This window comes from Micropterus dolomieu, linkage group LG01 (genome assembly GCF_021292245.1).
Source record: "Micropterus dolomieu isolate WLL.071019.BEF.003 ecotype Adirondacks linkage group LG01, ASM2129224v1, whole genome shotgun sequence".
Taxonomy (NCBI): domain Eukaryota; kingdom Metazoa; phylum Chordata; class Actinopteri; order Centrarchiformes; family Centrarchidae; genus Micropterus; species Micropterus dolomieu.
Genome location: NC_060150.1, coordinates 31,519,351 through 31,541,271, shown reverse-complemented (window position 1 = coordinate 31,541,271; position 21,921 = coordinate 31,519,351). Strand labels below are relative to the sequence as shown.

The window sequence follows — 21,921 nt, the reverse complement described above, 5'->3', positions numbered from 1 at the left end:
TTATTAGAAAACCATTTACAGAACAGCCTCAGAATTGAGCTTCAGAGAATAGTAATTGATTTTTTTATATTCATATATTTATAGTTTATAACAAAACAGATATTGACACATTTTACTCTGATGATACTCATAGAAAGTATCTGTACCGGATACTCTGTTTTAACCGAGTACTTGCTAAACCCTTATAATTAGTTGATTATGTATATGTTTTTCTCAAACTCAAAAGACGCAGCACCTAGGCAATCCTCATACTCTCGCCTTTTTTTTCAACTGATAACTTACATACGTAAGTTCAATCAACACGGCAAAAGTGTCAAATAGTCAACACAATGAATTAATGCAAGTTTAACTTTCTAAAACTCATACAGTTGAGTTCAAAATCCAAAACTTGTCAGTGTGACGGTAAGATGTTTTGCGACACATGTATGGGTTCGGGCTGTACAGGACTGTTTTAGTGATTAGGGAGCTGAGCTTGAAGTCAAACATCTCTATTCCCTGGTAAAACTACATTCCAACTTTCACTTATTCTGATAAGTAACGACCGGAAGAATGAGGTTGTGGATACAAGTGGCTGAAATCAGTTTCCTCTGCAGGCTGGCTGGGCTCACACAGACATTTTGTTAAGGAGCTTAGACATATAAGGAGAGCTTGTTTTTTGATGCTCCTTCACGTTGAAACGAGTCAGTTGAGGTGTTTCAGGCAACTGATAAGGATGCCTCCTGGACGCCTCCCTTTAGATGTTTTCTGGACATGTCAAATGCAGCAGAGGCCCCAGGGCAGACCCAGAGCACGCTGGAAGTATTACATATCCTATCATATCTGGCCTTGGAACTACTAAAGGTCTCCAGGAGCAGATGGCTAGGGAGAAGGATGTCTGGGGTACCTTTCTTATTCCGCTACTGTACCACCATGAAAAGATAAGTAGTTGAAAATGGATGGATAGTAACTCAAATGATTGTCTAAACAGATGCAGATTAATGATTTGTTGATTGACTTATCAATTATTAAATACTTGTTTCAGCTCTAGTCCTCATATTACATTAGTTACATTATAAATGTAAATGCTTGACTGACTAATATATTGTACAATAGAATATCTTCCTTCACTGAAATCTTCAGAAAGCTAGACAGAGGGAAGGGAGGGATGTTACCACATAATTGCACTATGTCAATGTTATAAACATTGATTCATATTTAAAGTAAAATCATAGCCAGTAGAGTTCTCATGCATTGCAAGTTGTACTTGGACTCGGCCTCTTCATAGATTTTTTTGCACTACCTCCTGCTATTTTCTTAGCCACAAATGCGCTGTAACTCTCGGGATGGCAGTGTTGGTCAGTTGGTCCACCTTTTTGATCTAGACTGAAATATCTCAACAATGAGATGGATTGCCGTGACATTTTGTACAGATATCCACAGTCCCTAGAGCATGAAGCCTAATGACTTTGGTGATCCTCTGACTTTTGCTGTTGCGCCTCCATGAGGTTGGCATTTGTGGGTTGTAATAACTCTGGTCACCCAGTGACTTTTCATCAAACAGAATTACCAGGTTAGATTCATAATTTGTAAAATGTTTTTGTCCATTATTTAACATATTAAATTCAATTAGATTAAATTACCTTTGTTAGCATGCTAACATGCTAAACTAAGATGGTGAACATGATAAACCATACAACTGCTAAACAGCATGTTAAAATTATCATTGTTAGCCAAACACCATACTGACGTTAGCATTTAGCTCAAAGCACTGATGTCCAGCCTCACAGAGCTGCTATCATGGACGTAGACTCTTAGTCTTGTTTATCCCTGCATCTTTCAGGACTGACAAATGAAGACAAAGCATGGCTGCTAGAGTACCCCACCTTTTTAAATGATTTTTGAAATTGTGTGTAGTTTTTGTAGTGTGGCACTGACTCATCATACTGTTAGCAGGGGTATCACATTCAGCAGAGATTACCCTATGTTGTTCATGGATCTGTCCCGCTTATTAGCCAGTTTAGCCCCAGTACTATTACATGGTGTTTTTTAATGATTGGTGGTTCAAGTGATTTTCTAGTAGTGGTTATCTCTTTCTCGATTAACTTTAGTGTGTCTTCCTCCTGTAAATGCTTGTCTGCTTCGGCTTGCATGCAAAGGTATAGTGCCCATAGAGATGGAGCAATTTTGCAAAAAATAACAAAGAGAGGATATGAGTGTCCAGATGTGCAAAGCTGATATTGACTCAAGGATGTAATTTCTTGCTAAATATATTCCATTCAGTCTTGTAAGATTCTCGTTCCATATTTTCAGGTTTCATTTAGTATTCTGAAATGTTCATAGCACATACATTAATATTTTTGCTTTCTTCATATTACATTTTTTCTTTCAGGTTTCCATGAAATATTATTACTATAAATCATGATATAGAAATGAATATTACCAAAAATTATCCATCATGGGACATCCTAGTATCTAACTGGTTATTTAACATTAGCTTTTTACACATGGTGCAGACATGGAGCAATATTAACATTAATTTGGAGTTGTTTTATGTCAACCTGACAAATGTAGGTAAGGTAATAAGCAAAGTGGGTTTTACATTTACAGATTTTGCTGAAAAACACATGCCAGCTACAAGACCAGTGAGAGTGAACCCAAATAGTAAAGTTGCAAGGAAGGAAAAATAAAACAGTCAGCTAAAAGATTGTAAACTGCCCTGTAGAGCTGAGTAGAACTGCACAGTTGAGTAAAAATTCTCTGTTTGATATTGCATTACATTTCACATTTATTCCATTTTTAATATAGAGAAATACTGATTGGAGCAGCTGAAAGCGAACTTTCGACATGCAAAAAATAAAATGGGAATGAGATATGTTTCCAGAATTACAGGTGGAGGCATTCTGAAAGTAAAATGTACCAGAGTTATCAGACAGCACACTAAAGAAAATGGAATGGGTCTTTACGCTGCTCCACTAACTAATCATCAAATGTTCACACACTAAACACAAAATCTTTCCTGCCTTAAGGAGCTCAAATGTTCATTGGACAGTGAGTAACTTCAGTCAGGGTTGTCAGCAGTATAATTTTATGCATCATACTGTAAAATGCTAATTTCTGATAATACTACTGCACAAATTTACCTGTTGGGTCTGGCTGTATACCACCGTAACCTCATCTTGTTCCCTTTCAGAGTGTCTGTGATTCCCTCTGAGTATATGTCTGCCCACCTCCAGTCATAGTGACATGCAGTGTAGGCAATTCAGGTTAAGGCCTCTGGAGAAAAAACAAACATGCCAAAGTGCAGCTAGTGGGGTAAATAAAATACAACTTTCCAGGGATTGTTTAAAGTGGCAAGGGGTTGCTGTTTGATTTTAGAAACATCAGGGTGGGGCACACACATGTCTTCCTCTCTCTTGTTCTCTTTTGGTCTTCGTGTTTCGTCTTAGATAAAACGTTGACAAAGATCAGCTTGTAGACTGACAGCAGTAATATCAAATCAGCAACAGAGGATGAACTGACACTTTGCTCTGTCTGTCATGCAGCATCGTAGAGAGCAAGAGAAATCCCAGACAGATGGATGTTGATGGGCCGCAGAGATCTCAGGAAAGAAAAACTGATGCAGTCAGTTAAAGGGTGTGCGTAGGTGTGTTTGATGAAGTGTTCACTAGGATTTTCAAATCATAACCACAGACATAAAGACAGAATTAACCGATTTTTATTATTTTATCTTTAAGACAGCACACACCAGATGAGTCGGTCAAGACGCAGGACCACATACTAAACAATTTCAGAGTGGCGGTTCTGGGAACTTGGGATTTCACAGAAACTCACGTAATCAAACATGAATTCAGACATAAACAAACATGGAGGCATACTGTTGTCATCAGCTAGTTGCACATGTCTGTGCTATGTTTTGTACAGAAAAACAAAAAAAGAGCATAAAACTGTGGATGAACCCATGAACTCATGGCTGAGAAGAGGGAATCAGCATGGTTTACACATTTTATAGTGCGAGCAAATACACAACACGTTGGTGATGCTTCCTGTTCAGCTTGCTCTTATTGGCTGGGTTTCTGATCAGAGGCAACCTGATTTCACATTGTTAACATATTTACGATTTGAAATCTGGGTGCCGCTGATCCAGTTTGTGACTTTAAGATTATGTCTGTAAACCCCTCACACCACAGGATTATTTGGGCCGATAATCTATTCCGATTACTTCGGTTCAGGAACCTAGCTGTTATTGTAAGGGATTGGGAGGGGCGAATTGGAGAGGTTGAGTAAAAACACAAGTGCAGGCTCAAGCATGCATAAATACTTTCATTAGTATTCACATGTACAGTCAGAGGAAGGTTTTGATAAGGATTCTGTTTTTCAAAAAGGGAAGCAACAAAGTCAATCTGAAGAACTGTGTTACAGGGGTGACTGAAGGTAAACATGTTCTTCATGTCACTGCTCTCGGGTGATGGTTAGAACAGAAATACCTGCAGGTAGACAGGCAGTTAGATCAGCCAATCATTTCATTTGGACCAAATGAAATGATTGGCTGGGCTTATTATAGTCCTGCGACAACCAACTGGATTTTTTTATTTTTATGTCAGAGAATTTGATCAATTGTCAGAAATACAACAAGAATGTTTTTATTGTCTACTCAAGATTTAATTCTGTCAGCAGAAAAATAATAGCAACAATTTTCATTATCACTTAAAGGGGAGCTCTACTAGTTGCATACATGAGTCTGTTTACAGATCTTCGGGAATACTACTGCATATCTAAGAAAAGCCATTTTTGGCTCCAGACGGAGCTGTGCAAAATCTGATTAATTGATAATAAAAATGGGGCTGTGGAGGTAGAAAGAGGTAAGATTACCAGACCTCTGTAGCTTGCTCCTCATGCTTGAGGTTAGCGGCTTGGGACTACATTATCCACTACTTGCATAAGACACCTGAATCTCTGACTCAAATATCAGCAGTCAAAGAAGAAGAATGCATGGAATAAAAAAGACTATCCTTGGTTCTACTGCACTGATTTTTATTAATTAATTTAAAAGAAAAAGTCCATTGAGGGTGCTATCTAGCGGTCTGTGGCCCTTTGCTGCATGTCGTCCCCTCTCTCTCCCTAATTTCCTGTTTCTCTCTTTCCTATTCAGAATAAAGGCAACAATGCCCTAAAAATATCTTTAAAAATGTTTTGTTACAGCAGTGCAATACTTAATGGGTAATTGTTCATTAAAAGTAATTTTTCCTCAAGGGCACCTTAGTGGTGGTAAATGAGGGATTTTCTCCTACCAGTGCAGGGATTGAACCGGCGACCTCCTAGTCACAGGCTTGCTTCTCTAAACTTTGGGCCACCATATTGTGACTAAACTGAATATCTTTGGGTTTGTTGGAAAAATTTGAGGACCAAATGATTAACCAGTTAATTAAGAAAATAATCTGTAGATTCACAGATATAAAGTGTGTCACAGCGATGATACATTTTTGATGTAGTACACGTTTTAATATACACATCAGAATTTGAGTGACCTTTGATAACTCTTGGGGATATGTATGTAAATGTCCCCAAATATGGCTAGCTGAATGTAACCATTAAATCAGTTTAGAATAGGGGAAAAAAAACATTAAAAACCCCTACAACTATTGGGAACATAAAGTATAGAGTAAAGAAAACACATTTTAATGTAGCTAGTAGGTTTGTGCCTAAATCCAATTACATTAAGGGAAATAATCTGCATATTTTAAGGGTTGTAGGTTTGTGCTTTGGGACATACTCCCAGACATGAAGAGTTTTCTCTTAAGAGAAGCTGGGCTGGACTATTTATTTAGCCTATTAGGAAACTGTCTGTTGCTCCTGCTCCACCTGGAATATTAATCTATTCATCCCACTAAAAGTATATTCTCTTCCAGACCCCTTCCAGATTATTGTGCACTGTGACAAGATCATGCTTGTGTCACCTAAATAGCAAAAATAAGTTGGACAGACCCTCATGTGGTTGTGTCCAGAGACTGCGCTCAGGCACTAGCTGGTGTCATGAGTGCTGAACAGCTCAACACTTTGTAGGTGGTGTTGTTTTTTCTCCCTAGCCGAAAAATATGACTTTACTGTAACTATTAGGTGTTAGCAGACCAACATATTGTTGTTGACTAATACTTCTTATATCAACAGTCCTGTTAGACTGCGCGTAATTTCATTGTTTGAACCACGGTCCTTTAATTTGCTGTAATTCCCATACATTTGAAGTCTGTTTTTCCATTTGTAGCATACAGGTTTGTGGAAAAGCGTTATTACCCTCTGCTGTATTGCTTATGCAGAAAGTCTGGCAGCAGAAAGTGCACCAGCACAAAACAACAGATTACTAAAGGGCAGAATGGATCAGATTGTTGCATAAATATCAAAACAAAAGCATGATAGATAGATGGATGGATAGATGAGAAATGCACAAAAATCACAGTAAAACCAAAGACAGACTGGTGAAGAACCATGCAGAGAAAGGCTCCATCTGTCCTTGTCTAATAGTGAATGGGGAAGAGACTCAGCTGAATGAAGGCAGCTATTAAAATCCCTTGTAAACACATTATAGGCCTGGTCTTGTCCAATATATAGAACGAGACATAACAGTGATATAGAGGCTGGGCGCATCCATAAATGCATGAAGCCAATCTCATGTCAGCGTCTGTTGGCAAGTATCTGTGCATCCTGATGTGCAGTAGTTACACAGAAGAATAAGGGCTGAACAGAGTGCAGCGTAAACATGTAATCCACCAAAAAAGATGCCTTTAGGCCATTTGCCAGTACAAATTTATTTTAACACTGTAGGTTACATGTGGTGTGTTAACGCAATAGATGTGACATGCATCTTTGTTCATAGTTGAACAGTTCCAAGTGTAAATGCAGAATGAATTAAGGATGTATTGTAATCTGGAGTTCAGGGGAAAATGTTGCCACATTCATCACAATTCATTAGATTCACACACTCAAAGAGGTAAAAGAGGTATTTAAACTCTTGTATGTGGAACCAACCATGAAGCAAACAATATGATAAAACAAAATGTATGTTCTTCCAGTGAGGGACAGAAAAATTTAATTTCACCGTGTATGTTGGAGATACAAACAAAACTGGGGTGTATCAAATCTAGTTCCAATCCTGTTACAAGATACATACTCTTTCTTTATTCAGACTTTCACCATTTTTACCAGAAAATTAGAGTTTTTACCGATATGTACTTGGATTTTGTGTCAAGGTGTCTCCAAATGTTTTTGTTTACCATTGCAAGATGATACAGTTCATGGTAGTTGCAGTAAATGAGCTTCTCTTGTGACAATTAATACTCTAAAATGCCTTTGTTTAAAGATAGCGAAGAGAACATTTGGGAAGAAAAAGCAAATTATCTGCTGATGAGTCCCTCTAAACATGTAACTTAAGAAATAAACGGGTCAACTAAACATTAATGCTGCAAATGGTGTTTTTATGTTATTGATTAAAATTATTAACTGAAAATACTGCGATAGATATTAATGCCAAAAAGAACCTGAGCGATGACATTTGAATTAATAATGTTGACCTTTCATTGCAATGCTGTGATCACATCAGTTATGTAGACATTTTAATGAAAAATGCAAAGGTACATCATCCATCTAATAATTGTCAAAATCACATCATTATATCTGAGATCTGCCAGGGACAAAAATCACATCAGTCACTCTCTCACACAAACACACAGGACAACAAACTCATAATAAAGAAAAACACATGTTTTGAGGTAAACGAGTTTGATATTGTGTCTCACCCCCTTGTGAGTGATCAATGAAGCTCACAGGGCCTGAGAGAGAAGGAATTACTTGCCGTCATCCAGATATATTGTATTCCATTGGAAAACAGAGACATGCAGAAACAGGTGTAAATTAGGAGGTGAAATGAATTACACATTAGTATTGGACTGGTGTCTTCCAAGCCCTCTTCAGAATTACTGTATAAACAAGCATACACATATTTACCTAGATTTTCTCATTTGCTCATAATTTGTTGGGGTTGGCAAATAACTAAAATAATTTTTGTGACCATTACTCAAGGATGTGACTTCATTTATTGCTCTATTCTGTGCCAAACTATTGAGTCTCTTTAGGGAACAGAATGATGAGAAAAGGTGAAAATTAAATTACTTAGAGATCAGAATACAAGCTCAAAACCATTAGGCAGATTTGGATGGTTTGCATTAGAGCCTAGACTTTTTTATATTTTGATGAGTCATATTCGTGTGTGTGTGCGTTTGTAGACAGTCTGCCCACATTAGTAAGATCTAGAAACTCACTCCAGCATCTCAGGAGAGAAATATTTTATTTCAGAGGATTTATAGGGCCTCTTTAGTTCTTTCTTTGTTGTTCATTATACCATATCTTCTGGCTGTCACGTTTTAAGGAAGTGTTTTTGGACATTTCTGGTAGGGAATTGTTAACTCTGTCTAATGCCTAAGTTCATTTTAGGTATTTTCATGAGACAGTTAATGGTCTCTTGTAACAAGGCAACCACTCAATTAAGTCAAATGTAGTTGCAAGGTTACATAGACTGTTTCAGAGAAATAAACAACCTGAGTGTCAGAAGGTCATTTGATGAAACAATGATATTGATCAAACAGCTCTGTCAAATCCCTGCAGATATGGTAATAATAAAAGATTTAAACTGTGGAAAAGCAAAATATGTACACCTTTGAGATACATGTTGCTGTGTAATTGTGCACCATGGCTATTTTACAATTTCTCAGAAGTTGGGATGAGTATCATTAGGATTTTATTGATGTTCTTTATCGACACTCTATTGTTCTTTTTCATTACTAAATAATTGCCTTTTTAAAAATATATTATTTTAAAAAAAAATTTAATGTTTTATTAAGTAAATGTTTCTAGAGCAGCAAAAGTAACAGCAAAGTCACTAATATCTCACTGGAAACACATCTAAAATGTCAGTAAAATAAATTGTTTTCCTGACATTAAAGTACTGAGTGAAGTTTAGAAAGAATTACGAACTCCCTGTCAGTCCTTCCTCCTGTCCTCCTCCTCTTCCCTCTGCTGCTGCTGGTAGAGAGGAGCTGGTTTGTCAGCAGCTGAGTTTTTAACAATGTGCCATTTTTTAATGTAGGTGGCAAACTAAGCTAAACAGTTACTAAAGACAAAACACAGCTGTGGTGGATGAGAGAATCATTGATAAAGTATTGGCTTTTTACTAGCATAGGTTTTATTGCACCACGTACTTACCCTAACGAGCGTAGTTGTCTACAACTTCAGTAATGTCCAGTAATCTATGTGTATGTGTGTGTGTATATGTGGAGTGAAGGCGCTCTGCTGAGACACAGAGGAGGGGAGAGGCTGCAGATCAGACAGTTGTTATTGTTGTGACCTGGATTGGCGGTGATTGCTACAGTGCATTTGAAACTCAACAGAAATGAGAAGGATACGAAATAGCTCTCTCATTAACTACTTCCATACACTATGTATGTAGTTTTCTTATGTTGTCATATATCAGATTATGTATGATGGGCCACGTGGAGGTTGCTTCTGAGCCAGATGTGGTCCGTGGACCGCCAATTGAATAGGACTGTTGTACACTGTGTGTCGTCTTATCTAATGTGGTTCTTGTTGTAATTTTATAGGGCTCAGCGCTCTTCCCTTTGACCCAATCACCAACAGCGACTCTCTCCACTTCAGCAGCTCTAACAGGCCTCTGGTGACAGAGTGTCCTTCCCTGGAAAACACTGCTGAAAATGGCAAGAAAAGGAAAAGAACTAGTCTTCTTCCAGGTACTGACAATACTACCTCACTAAATACCAACATGACACTATTATTCCAGTTTTGCAATAATGCTCCAATACTGTTATGTGTTGTGCTACATAGTTCCCTACCTGGAATTACAGTTGCTCACTTTGTCTGTTTGGATGTTTGCTGATAAAATATAATTTAAATAGTACCAGCATCAAATAACTGCCGGTGAGATATAAACTATAATCCTGCTATTTTGAGACAGTCTGAAAGAGGTAGCCTTGTTTGGTCTTTGCTGTTTTTGATTAGCTTGCTGTAGCCCGCGGCTCTGCTTGTCTGGACTGTTTGGAGGTCACACGGCTAAAACCAGGAAACTGCATGCCGTAGATTTCACATCCGCCTGCCTCTCACCATGCCAACAGTCTTGCCAAACAAAACTCATGCCTTCAGCTGTCTCACGCATACTGACCTGTTAAACACAAAATACTGTAGCGTTATCTTTGTGCACATGCAAGCACTGTAGTCATTGCCTGTGCGTGTGTGTGCAAACGCTCACATATTGAGCCTAATTTTAATCAGGGCCAGTGTGCTGTCTAATTAAAGGAGGACTTTCTAATTAATTGCATTATGAGCAGTAGAAAGAAGAGGGCCCTTAAGACAGAGAGGTGTTACTCCATGTTCTCATCTGTCAGGGCAACACTAATTGGTCTGGATTTACAATCTGGCAGAGATACACAGGGGCTCCAAATGAACTAATATCTGTACTTGCCGGGCGTTGGTGGTGCTTCAAGTCTATTATGGCCTATGGAACCTCGCACTGGCCAGCTAAATGTCTCATTTTTCTCCTGCCAAAGACAGTCGCCAACAACTCCATCAAAGACAATATCTGTGTGTTCTTGTGCTATTATAGATTTAATCCCCAGAGGTGGAGATAAGGTAGTCTACCTGGGGAGAATCTGCGCATGACCCATCTTTATTTCAGTCTTACCTCTGGTGATTTCAATTATGTAAGGTAAATAATGTTTCTCACCACTCAGCAACAGTTTTGACCTTGTGAGTGCCATCCCTTTAAATCTTGAACAAATAAAGGTTTACTATTACAGGCAGCTGAGATTTGTATCTTATTTCTCCACAATGATAGTAAAGAGCTAATGAATATGATAATGTTTTCTACACATCTACTCTATATTGCACATCTACTATATGTGCCATGCCTCCTGCCAAATGCATGGCGGGATTTGCTCAAGCCCCTAGAGACGCAGTAAGCAGTTTAAAACAAAGATGAATGGACAAGCAATAAACAGTTTTTACATTAAGTCAGTATTAGGACTGGGTGATATGGATAAAATCCTGTAACACATGTATATAAGTATATTTTAATATAATAAATGTTCTGAGGGTTAGGGTTAGGTAAATGGATAAAATAACTAAAGAGGAAGGTCCGTTTTCATAGTGTGCCCATTCAGACTGTCTTCAGTATTTTGTTCTTTTGGTTGATATTTCAAGCTGTAATGTTCAGTTCAGCCTATAACAACCACTGTTTATGACACTAATAGCTCAGCAGCAAATGATTTGTGCTTTCAGTCACCAGTGAGTTTGGCTCCACTGCTATAAGCTGCTGATTCGTCCAGTGACAATAGTGACTCAGTACAATCAATTCAGTTTGACCATTCATTGTTAAAGATTTGTTCAACATGTACTGAACTCCAGTACAAAAGTGTATGAAAAAGATGTATGTAGATGATGTAGAGATGTAGTAAGGTGCGTTTAACAGAATGTTTCACAGAGACACATAAAGGATGTAACAGAGGGGGACACGATACATAAATGTAACGAGTGATGGGTTCTGTCAATATGATTCATGGGGAAGTTTTTAGCATGGGTTCACGGGAAGGGCAAGGTATATCAGAGAGAACTTTGGAGTAGATTTTAGAGTAGGACATTATAGTACAAAGCAGTGGGTATTTGAACAATGCAGTGAGCCCAGACTGATAATTCATATTGTTGCAAAAGTGAGCACAAGGTAATCATTCGTAGCGAGATAACACTGTATGAAGAAAACCTGACAATTACATATTCCTTACACAGTGGAATTACATTTCCCTCCACACCTGGATAAGTTACACAAAGTAGTTAATTAACTACTACTAACTATTAACTCTTTTTGAGAAGTAGTGTGTGTGCTGCAACCTGCAATCTCCACCTAGTAAACCTGATGGAGGGGTGGACAGAATTTTACAGCACTGTTTAAAATGAAAAAATTATGAAAAATTAAAGTGATTGAAGTATGTAGAAATATGGCCCTGCTTAACAGCTTGAGGGTGCTTCTTCTCCGTTTTACCATTTTCACTTTGTTGTTTAAATGTCCCCTTCTTCCCATATTCTGTCCCTCCTTTGTTCAGAAAGATGAATTTGGAGGAGATGTAAATCTGCCGCAACAAATCCAGTGAAAATAAGTTAAAGGAAAGGTGCAGCAGGCATATTTATAAAAGCGACCTTTGTGACAACAGCTTCAATCGGCATAGAAGGCAGAGTCCCAGAGTTACAGTACGCTATGACTCACCACAATTTGTGTATAAAAGAAAACAGATCAGCTTACCATGGTCTTCACTCTTTATTTAGACACATTTGTTATTTATCAACTGCAGTGTTCTCTGGAAGAGTTCACTTTAGCACTGTCGCTGTACTGACTTCTCAAATCCACAAACAGACCACTGGAAATAAATAAAGTCCATTTTGTATATTGTGGCTTCAATGAAAAGGTGTGTGTGTGTGTGTGTGTGTGTGTGTGTGTGTGTGTGTGTGGTCGTTTCAGATTAAAGCCTGTCAGAAAGCCATAAGATCAAAGCCTTTGTGGAGCACATATCTGATCTGTCACTAGAAAAGCCACCCAGGTTTTTTCCTTACCTCTTAGAGATAGAGAGCAAAGTCACATACATTATCTTTCTCTCCGTCAGTTACACAAGTTATGAACACTATTATAATAAAGGTGCCATTAATGCTGTATAAGCGCACTACTATCATGATGACACCTCTTACTGTTTCTCTGCATTTATGAAGAGCTTGGAGGAAAACCAACAGGAAAAATGGTTTAGGTGGTTTGATGTCTTCCTTTTAAGATTGTGTATGTATGTGTGATATGTCTTGAAACAACTCACAAATTTTTGTTTAACATCTAATAGACATATCACATTCTGTCAGTTCTGCACTTCACAACCATGGAAATAAGTTTGATAACCAAAGAAAAGCTCCCTTATAATACAAATATTGAGCAGTTTAGTATTTTCCTTGTGGTCAGTGTACTTGGTACAACACATTGTTATGGGGGACTGTGTCCTCTTGAGACGAATCAAGAAACTCTTTAAAAATGCCTGTCAAAGCCATTGACACTGCAGTCAGGGGAAGTCTCAATGCCTTCCTCGTGAGATGCAAAACCCCTTGCACAGTCTCATCTCCTCAATCAATTTTCACTTCTAACCTGACTACAGCAGAACGCTTGCTAGCTATTAAATTGTCTTACAGGAGGTGAGCTTGCTCTCTACCCAAGGCATCGCTGTAAAGGCTTGTTCCCCAATCCATACTGGTTAGCCTAGCCATAGATATTTGTTTAGCCTTACTAACAAATACCCTATTCCCACAACCACCTAACACTGGTAGCAACCCGCCTCTTTAGCTCTCTAACTCACAAGGAAAGTAATGGCTCCGGGAAAAAAGAAGGGCTCTCCTGGCGAGCTAGCAGAGCTAGCATTGCTAACAGGCCCAAGTATGGCCCATGCCAGAGCATGTGTGGGTTCACCCTCTCCGAGAGGGATACTCACAATGATAGAGTATATCCTCCCTACCACAGAGTATAGAGGCATGGAGGAGGACCCAGATGACTTCACTGTCACCGTGAATAGTGTACTGTCCAACGATAAGCTGTTTCTTGCCGCTTCAGGAGGTTTCTATGAAGGGGATGCTGAAGCTGGAGGAGAGGAGGATGGAGAAAAGCATGGCCAGGACATCAGGGCTGTGTCTCTTATGACCAAGATCGACGGCAACACCCAGCCTTAATTGACTTTCGTCACCAATTGGCAGAGTGCCTGGAAGTGTTTTCTATTTTCTTTCCTAACAGCCTGGCGAGACATGAGTTGCCTGTGTTCCCTGACTTGAGCTCTCACGGACCTGGGCATCCCCCAATGCCCTGCCCTTTCTCCTCTTTTCTCAGTTCTGTGACCATCCACCTGGCCCCTAAGCCCGCTCTCCCTAGCAGACAGTAAAGATTCTCTGCCTCTCAACTGGAGAATATATACTGTGCCCAGGGGCTAACCGCTTATGCACTACAGCCTCTATGCTGCAGGCTTTCATTTCCCTCCCTCAGGGAACTTCGGTTATATTCACAACCTCCAAAATTACAACTTTTATTGTCATGCAGTACTCTGCAAGCCTGTTTACTTGATTTATTAGGTTGGTGGAAAATATACTGGTTGACTTGGATGCACAATTGTACGTTTCTGAGACATCTAACATGAATTCTTTTGGCAAAATCTAGATTTTAAAGGTTTGCTATTTTGCTTATACTGTTAAAAGGCTGCAACTATTGCTAGTTTTCATAATCAGATATTCTACTGCTCATTTTGCCAATTAGTAATAGTAATGGGACAGGAAGTTATTTGTATTTTTAGCTATGCTAGAGGCATGCCAAAAGAGATGACAATGTCAATCTGTCTTTCAGTTCATCCAACTTTTAATAACTTTGATCTTTTGACTTTAAATCTAGCACCACCTTTGGTTTTATGACTAAATACCTGCACACTAATGACTGTACTTTGTGTTAACACGATAAACTAAGATAGTTAAAAATAGTAAACATTATATCTACTGAAAACCAACATGCTACCATTCTCATTGTGAACATGTTAACATGCTGACTTTAGGATTTAGCCCAAAGCACAGCTGTGCAAGACAAGAGCCCTTAGCATGGCCATAGAATCTTGTCTTTTTTGAAAAAATATGACAAAAATGAAGTGGGCCAGATCTCAGTTGGTAGTATTTAAATTGCACATTAATAAAAGTAATTCAAACACCTGCATTCTGCACCCATACGAACTGATTTGCATGCCACTGCAGTTCTCATTCACATTATACCCACCTGTATGGCACTGCTGGGCTTAACCTGTGTTGCTGTTGTAGCCCTTTGTTTGTGCTGCCATGCGGCTACCAGGTTACTACAGCAGCTTTCAAATTGCAATACTCCCAAAACTGCCTGACTCTGCTTTTCTCTCTTTTTCCTTTTCTTTCCTCCATTTTCAACTCGCAAGGTCAAAACACAGCATCAGTTCTTGGTGTGACAGTGATAAATGTACATAAACTTGTTCACTGTATAATATTTCCACAGATGAAACAAAACTTTGAAACACTTTTATTATTTAAATAACTCCAGTGTCTTCAGTAATAGTTTTATGCCCTACATTGTTACATTAGCAACATATTGTTGCACAGTGTGTAGTGTCTGTGTAGAGAACACATGTTTAGCACAGCAGTAGCTGGAAAGCTAATGTTAGCCCACTAACAACAGAATTCTGCAGAGTATTGTTCCATCAGGCTAATGAGAATGGTCCAGTAGTGGCAGATCAATGATTACAGATGATTAGTGTTTCCCTCTGCCAGTTATGACTCCAGTGTATATAAAGTGTAGCTGCTTGCTAACTTGAAGTCACTCCCTGAAGGGCCAGTGGCCAGATGATGGAGTTCTACAACAACTGGAGCTGTGGATTTACTGGCTTAGAGGGTCTGATCTTGTCTGGCGCCGGGTCATCTTCAGCTTCAGTCAGGTCCTCCAGCTCTCTGAGGATGACTGATGGAGTACCGACTCATTAGCAGCCATGTGGATTTAGTCTCATTAAGGGACCCTAATGGATAGATTTATCTCATTACATTTGGCACTTCATTAGATACACATACTGTAGAACAAAGGCATGTTGGCCTACAGAAACATGGACATTCACACACACACCACCACAAGATGTACTATTTTTCGCATACTGTAATTAGAGCAGCGTAATTACCCAAACCAATGTATTTAAAGTTAAACACGGTGAGACAAACATCCGGACATCCTGATGGGAAAAACGAATACACATGAACAAGACTTAAGTTTAACCTTCTCTCCCTGAAATCTTGTTCCCACAGGCAGCATTAAACTGCCGTTTGAGCTAAATGCTACCATTAGCATGTTAATGTGCTCACAGTGACCATGCTAACATTTGGCAGGTATTATGTTTACCATGTTCACCATATTTACTGTATTATTTTAGCATATTAGCATGCTAACATTTGGCAGGTATTATGTTTACCATGTTCACCATATTTACTGTATTATTTTAGCATATTAGCATGCTAACATTTGCTAATTAGCAATAATGATGGGAATGTAATTAGTTTTGCAGGTATTTGGTCATAAACAGTATTAGACACACAAACTACATAGCTGAAGGTTGAAAAAATCCAACCTAAAAGATGTTGAGGACCACAATGGAAATAAGTTATCCTTAAATCTTTTGGTGTTATCCTCGACATTTTAAGTGACTATGTATCTATTGCAGTGTATGACCTGTTATATATATTATTGATATATTAAATAAATCTAATCAAACACACCGCAGTTAAATGAGTACAGTAATTAGACCACATTCAGCTAAATAGAGACACAATTGTTCAAAGCTCTGTAAGTGTATATCCCTGACAACAATTGTTATATATTTTTGAATTATAAACGTTTAATAGCTAGAAGGTAATGAAGGTACCATGCACACTTTAGAGAAGAGATTTGCCTTGTTGGGTAGGTGACTAACACATTATTATCTATTCAGTTGCAAATTCTTTGTGGTTAATTTATACAGAAGTTAGATACTACACTTTTCATTATTCACTCTTGCACTTCTCACCACCGTCTCTATTCAAACAATGCAAAACAAAGACTGCCTCAGGGCCCCCATACAAACTGCTTGAATTATGCTTTTTCTATTGGTATCAGCATTTCACAGCAGTCCAGAATGGCCTTTTCTTTGCGGTTCTGTTGTGGTTAAGAAATAAAAAGCAAGTGAGCATGCAGCCAAAAAGCTGCTGGTGTGTTGGATGAGCATGACTTCACTCATTGAGTGGATCAAAAGCACGTGCATATGATGTCGTCTTGGTTAGCTTCACAAATCCACACCTGTCTTATTCAACTAGAAGCAGTAAGTGCACATTAGGACTGTGCTTTTAATCTGGTAACGTCTTAGTTGACAAGTATCCTTTGTAATGGGTTTCCATGACAGTTAAACTGGAGCACATTTCTAATACAGTATATTTTAAACACAATTTGAAGCTTTTACTGCAGTTTCTTCAGCATTGAATGATTTAGCCCAAAAAACTACTTTCAACCAAGGAGGAATAAAAGTTGTTTTAAGTGAAACGGCGGTCTCAAACACATGCATCTTTGCAAGAGCCACTATAAGAGAGAAATTTGTAAAGAAAAGTGACAGTTGTTTTTTTGTAGATATGTGGTCACTTTATAACAATTATAGTATTTTGGTATTATTCCAAAATAATATTTAAATTTTAGAATAAATTATTATTATTTATTCCTGAAGTTATAATAATTTAATTCTGACTGAGGTAGCAAATACAGTACAAAGATCAAACCCCTTATTACCATGAGCAGTGGTGGAATATAACTGTCAGTCCATTTATTCAAGTATTAAATTGAAGTTAAGTATAACTTTATGCTGCTGGTACTTCACTACATTTCAAAGGGAAATATGGTACTTTTTACTCCACTACATTTTATTACAGATATAGATAGATACCAATTACTATAGCAGATTCATGTTTTTCAAAGAAAACATGTGATCAGTTTATAAAATATGATGCATTAAACCACAAAACAAAGTATAAAGTAGTTAATATTAGTTTCACCTCCACCAACTTCACCCTGAAAGTCTGCTTTCACTTTTTACTCCATTTTTACATGTTGGTATTGCTACTTTCACTTAAATATCTAAATACTTCTTCCGCCAAATACCATTAGCACTAAAACAAAGCTGTGTTTGCATGATGTTAACCCAAGCTTTCTTGCCTATTTCCATTCCCATTTTGCAGATAAACTTTTATCAGTTGAGACATGGCATCGGGTTATAGAGTCAAATTATTAAATTCTCATTCCCCCTGTTTGTGAAAGGTAGAATTAATATTATATTTCAAATTTCACTGGCAGGAGAAATGTGATGTACAAGATTGTCAAGAGAGTCTGTAATGTGTTTATATTCTGCAGACAGAAGTGATAGCTGTATTTTAATTCAGTATTCAGTGTTTTATCTTATTAGTGTATTTATCTGTAGGATTTTTCAGTGTTTTTTACAGTGTGCAGTCCAGATAAAGAATTCAAAGAGATTACTGCTTGCAACCTAAATCACCTTTATTTTTTTACCCCCTTATTGCATCTCAGACAGTGAACATTAGATGCTTTTTAATCTTTCCAACACAAGGCAGTACAGTATACAAAAAAGGGGTGCATTTTCATTATTAAACAATCTGTTAAATTATTTTGTCAGTTAATCATTTAAAACTGTAATAAAATGTTAGAAAAAAATTATTTACTTTACAGTGATATATATAAGAGAGAACAGCAGCAAAGCATTCCCCAAACCCTCAAATGTTTGGCATTTTATATACTACTACTTTAATACTTACTAATAACAGATCAACTGTCAGAATTGTTGATGATTCATTTTCTGTTTATTATCTAATCATTTAATTTAGTATTTCTTTCAGCATTAATATAGACGATTCATGACTTAGTCAAGATTTCTACATGTATATCACGTGTGTAATGTCTCAGATGAGATTAGAAAAAGCCTCATTTAAGACATGCAAAACAATCATGACATAAAAAAAGTCCTCAAAGTAACAACAGAATAGCCTAATACGACACATAGAAGCGTTTTCTGATTTGATGCCTCTACCAACAGGGTTAGAACACATACTTTGTTAAGGTTTGGGGATGGTTACAGTAATAAACACATGGTTAAGATTCAGGGACAATAATGATTATGCCTTAAACAGTGATTTCCCGCGTTAAAGTACATTGTGCTGACATAATGGATGCTAACAGTCTCCCCCCCACCCCAAATTAAATGGTATACATCAACAAGCACATACACTTTAATTGGCTCTGCTCAATAAACGGTTGCTTAAGTCTCTCCTAATCAGACAGTTTTGCTGCGTTTGAACTTGGAAAGCCTGCACCTTTTAGCTTTGGCTAATTTTAATTAGAGGACATGGCATTATGTGCCTGTCAGGCTCCAGTATTGTGATCCATTCACTAACTACCCTTGAGTAATTTTATTTCTTTTAATATTTTCTGTATGCTGTTAAGTCATTACCATAGAGTGCTGTTTTATTTTCCATTGCAGGTTGTGTAGTGGGGTTCATCTGTGTATATGCTGTCCTGAGGTGTATCTCATGTAGGTCAAAGTGTTTTTTTTTAACACAGTTAGTTATTTCAACCTGCCATCGGTATCAAGCCCATCCATCATGTCACAAGTAGTCCTGATATGTGACACTCAAAGAAGCACAAAACAAATGCTGTAAAATATTTAAAGCTTTAAAGTATCACAATTAAAGTATCACATAAAGTGGCCAGATCATAATTGTTTTGTTTTCCAACCTAGCGATCAGTGTGTGTGTGTTTGTTTGTGTGAATGTCCTGATGGCTGCATGGGGACTCTGTTGGAGATCTATAGCTGTTTGTGTGAGGCAGGCGACATACAAAGTGACACACAGCTCTGACAGTGATGGATGGGAGAAACAGAATGACACAGTGGAGTTTCACAGATAAACCAGATAAAAACATGTCAGTGTTCTACATTTGTGATCTCTCTCCAAGTCCCTCACCTTGTCTCCTTTTCTTTTACAGACCCAGAAAACAAAACAAAAACTCAGCTGTTGTAGACAGGAGTAATGATCAAGGGGGCAGAATTGTTGCCGCCGTCATTTGAACAGGGGCTGAAGAACGGAAAGAGCTTCTCTGTGAAGTTGCATCCGGTGAAGGAGAAGATGCAAGCCCTGGAGTCCACATCATAGAAGGAAACTTGACCCCCCTCGTAATCAACAAACACCCCAACCTTTTGAGGCATCTCCCTTACATGGAGGTAAATGGCAGGTCCGGCATTGGCTGTAAACTCCTTTCCCTTTCTCAGCCAGATGGTCCAGTATCCGTTCTTAGGGCTCAATCTTATATCGCCCTTCCTGTTGATGGACTGGTTTGCAACTCCTAAATCCCATTGTGTTTTGCCTTTGACCTGGACCTCATAGTAAAACTTTCCTGAGGAGAAACCCTCCTTTGCAAGGACATTAAGGACATTATCAAACCTCTCTGGTTTGTCTGGGAGATTCCTCTTTCTGTCGCCATGCGTGACTTGTTTCCCATCTTTAGAAACGTTGAGAAAAGGATTTGCTGTGTCAGGATCTAGACTCACATCCACAGCATGCTGCTGCATTTCTTTCAAGTCGGGATCACACAGCGTCCTTATTTCTGTCATCACTGTTGTCTCCAGCTTGGTCAAGGCTCCCTGCACAGTAAACTGTTCACTGTGAATCTTCTCACCAGACCAGTCCTTAACCTGGGGCGGAGTGATGGTAAGAGAAAGTAAATTCTCAAGGAATATGAAGGTGTCGTTGGTGAGTGAGACCTGATTAAGCTGCACGTTGTTCTGCTTTATTTTTGTAATTTCTTCCTCCAGTTCTTTAATGAAGCCTTCTGTCTCTGTTTCAATTAATTTCTGCTTTGTCTGAACTACCTCAGTCAGCTCAGCTTGGCTTTTCTTAATGTAGTCCACCACAGCAGCCATCACATGCGTGCTGTATGACAGCGCCTTCCTTGCGTTATTTTTGCTAGCCTCCACTGAGTGTTGAATCTCCTGAATTTTCTGCTGACGCACCTGGATCATCTGATCTGAGCTTTTCATTTCTGTTTCCAGCTGGGCTCTCCTCATTTGAGCCTCCTCCTCCAGACTCACTATCTTATGGGTTTTATGGTCCCTGTCTTTACAGGACCCACACAGAAACATTTGATCCACCCTGCAAAACAGCTCCAAAGGCTCATCATGCTTCTTGCATATCCGGCTCTCCAGGTTTTCAACTGGGTGTATCAGCTTGTGTTTCTTCAAGGCTGAAATTCTCTGATGAGGCTCCAGATGCGTTTCACAGTAAGACATGAAACACACTAAACAGGACTTGAGGGCTGTGAGCTTTGCCCCTGTACAGATATCACAGAGCACATTTCCATTTCCTGCTTGTTCAGGAGTTTTGCAAGATTTTTCTTGAGCATGTGTCTTGACCTTTGCAGCCATCTGAGCAATGAAAGTGTTGACTCGAAGCATTGGTTTGCTGCAGAATTCCTCTTTACACAGTGGACATTGGAATACAATATTGTTAGTGTCCCAGTAGTCTGTGATACACTTAAGACAGAAGTTGTGTCCACAGGGAATCGATGCAGGTTTAGTGAACACATCCAGACAGATGGAACAAAGGAAATTCTCCACAGCCATTAGACTACTAGCGGAAGCCATATCTAGAAAATAAAAGGTAAAAGAGCAGTAAGTCAAACCAGCTTTATTGCTGTCCATGTTTGAAATCACTGAAATGTAATTTACACTAAAGACATGACATCAAACAAGACCAATTGTAAATTTACCTGGTGTGTGTAGGTTTTTCTAAATCTTTCAGATCTGTAAAGGAAAGTAAAAACACACGGCTCGGCTCTTTTCCTCCTTTTAGTTTCTCTTTCAGCAGTGTCGTCAGAGTGCCAGTCTCCTCCCATTTCCTTCTCTAACTGGAACAAGTTAACCCATTCTAGGCTCAGTTCACTAGTGACCCAAGTTTGTTTTTTTTCTTTCAGATCCATTACAGCTTAGTTAGAGATATAAAATGTGGCCCAAATCTTCTCTTCAAAGGGTTGTATACAGCCATATGGGCAGTGATTTATTTCTGGTGTGTATTATTCATATTATTCTTTGCACTCAGTGTTAGTGCTTCAGAAATCCATTCATGTACAGTATTATGCACAAATAAAATGAAAGCTCCAGGACAGCACATGTTAAATTCTAAACAAGTTTGTGTGCATGCATGTGTGTGCATTTGCATTAGATGAGAGTGCTTGGTGATGGCATC

At 38.5% G+C, this 21,921-nt stretch overlaps 1 protein-coding gene and 1 long non-coding RNA gene across 2 annotated transcripts; one reads left to right on the top strand and one right to left on the bottom strand.

The window, feature by feature from the left end:
* Positions 1 to 9,628: 9,628 nt before the first annotated feature.
* On the top strand, positions 9,629 to 10,835 carry LOC123980696. Its single transcript, XR_006827543.1, has 2 exons — positions 9,629 to 9,770; positions 10,640 to 10,835. It is a non-coding gene; the product is annotated as an uncharacterized LOC123980696 (long non-coding RNA).
* Positions 10,836 to 18,145: 7,310 nt separating this feature from the next.
* Positions 18,146 to 21,519, bottom strand: LOC123980687 (E3 ubiquitin-protein ligase TRIM21-like). Its single transcript, XM_046065206.1, has 2 exons — positions 21,446 to 21,519; positions 18,146 to 21,322 (listed from the first exon to the last, which is right to left on the bottom strand). The coding sequence occupies exon 2, from the start codon at positions 21,318 to 21,320 to the stop codon at positions 19,689 to 19,691; it is 1,632 nt and encodes a 543-aa protein (XP_045921162.1). The 5' UTR covers positions 21,321 to 21,322; positions 21,446 to 21,519; the 3' UTR covers positions 18,146 to 19,688.
* Between the last annotated feature and the right edge of the window lie 402 nt (positions 21,520 to 21,921).

Excerpts from the sequence above, each read along its gene's own strand:
- LOC123980687 (XM_046065206.1), bottom strand. The coding sequence starts at position 21,320 with ATGGCTTCCGCTAGTAGTCTAATGGCTGTGGAGAATTTCCTTTGTTCC.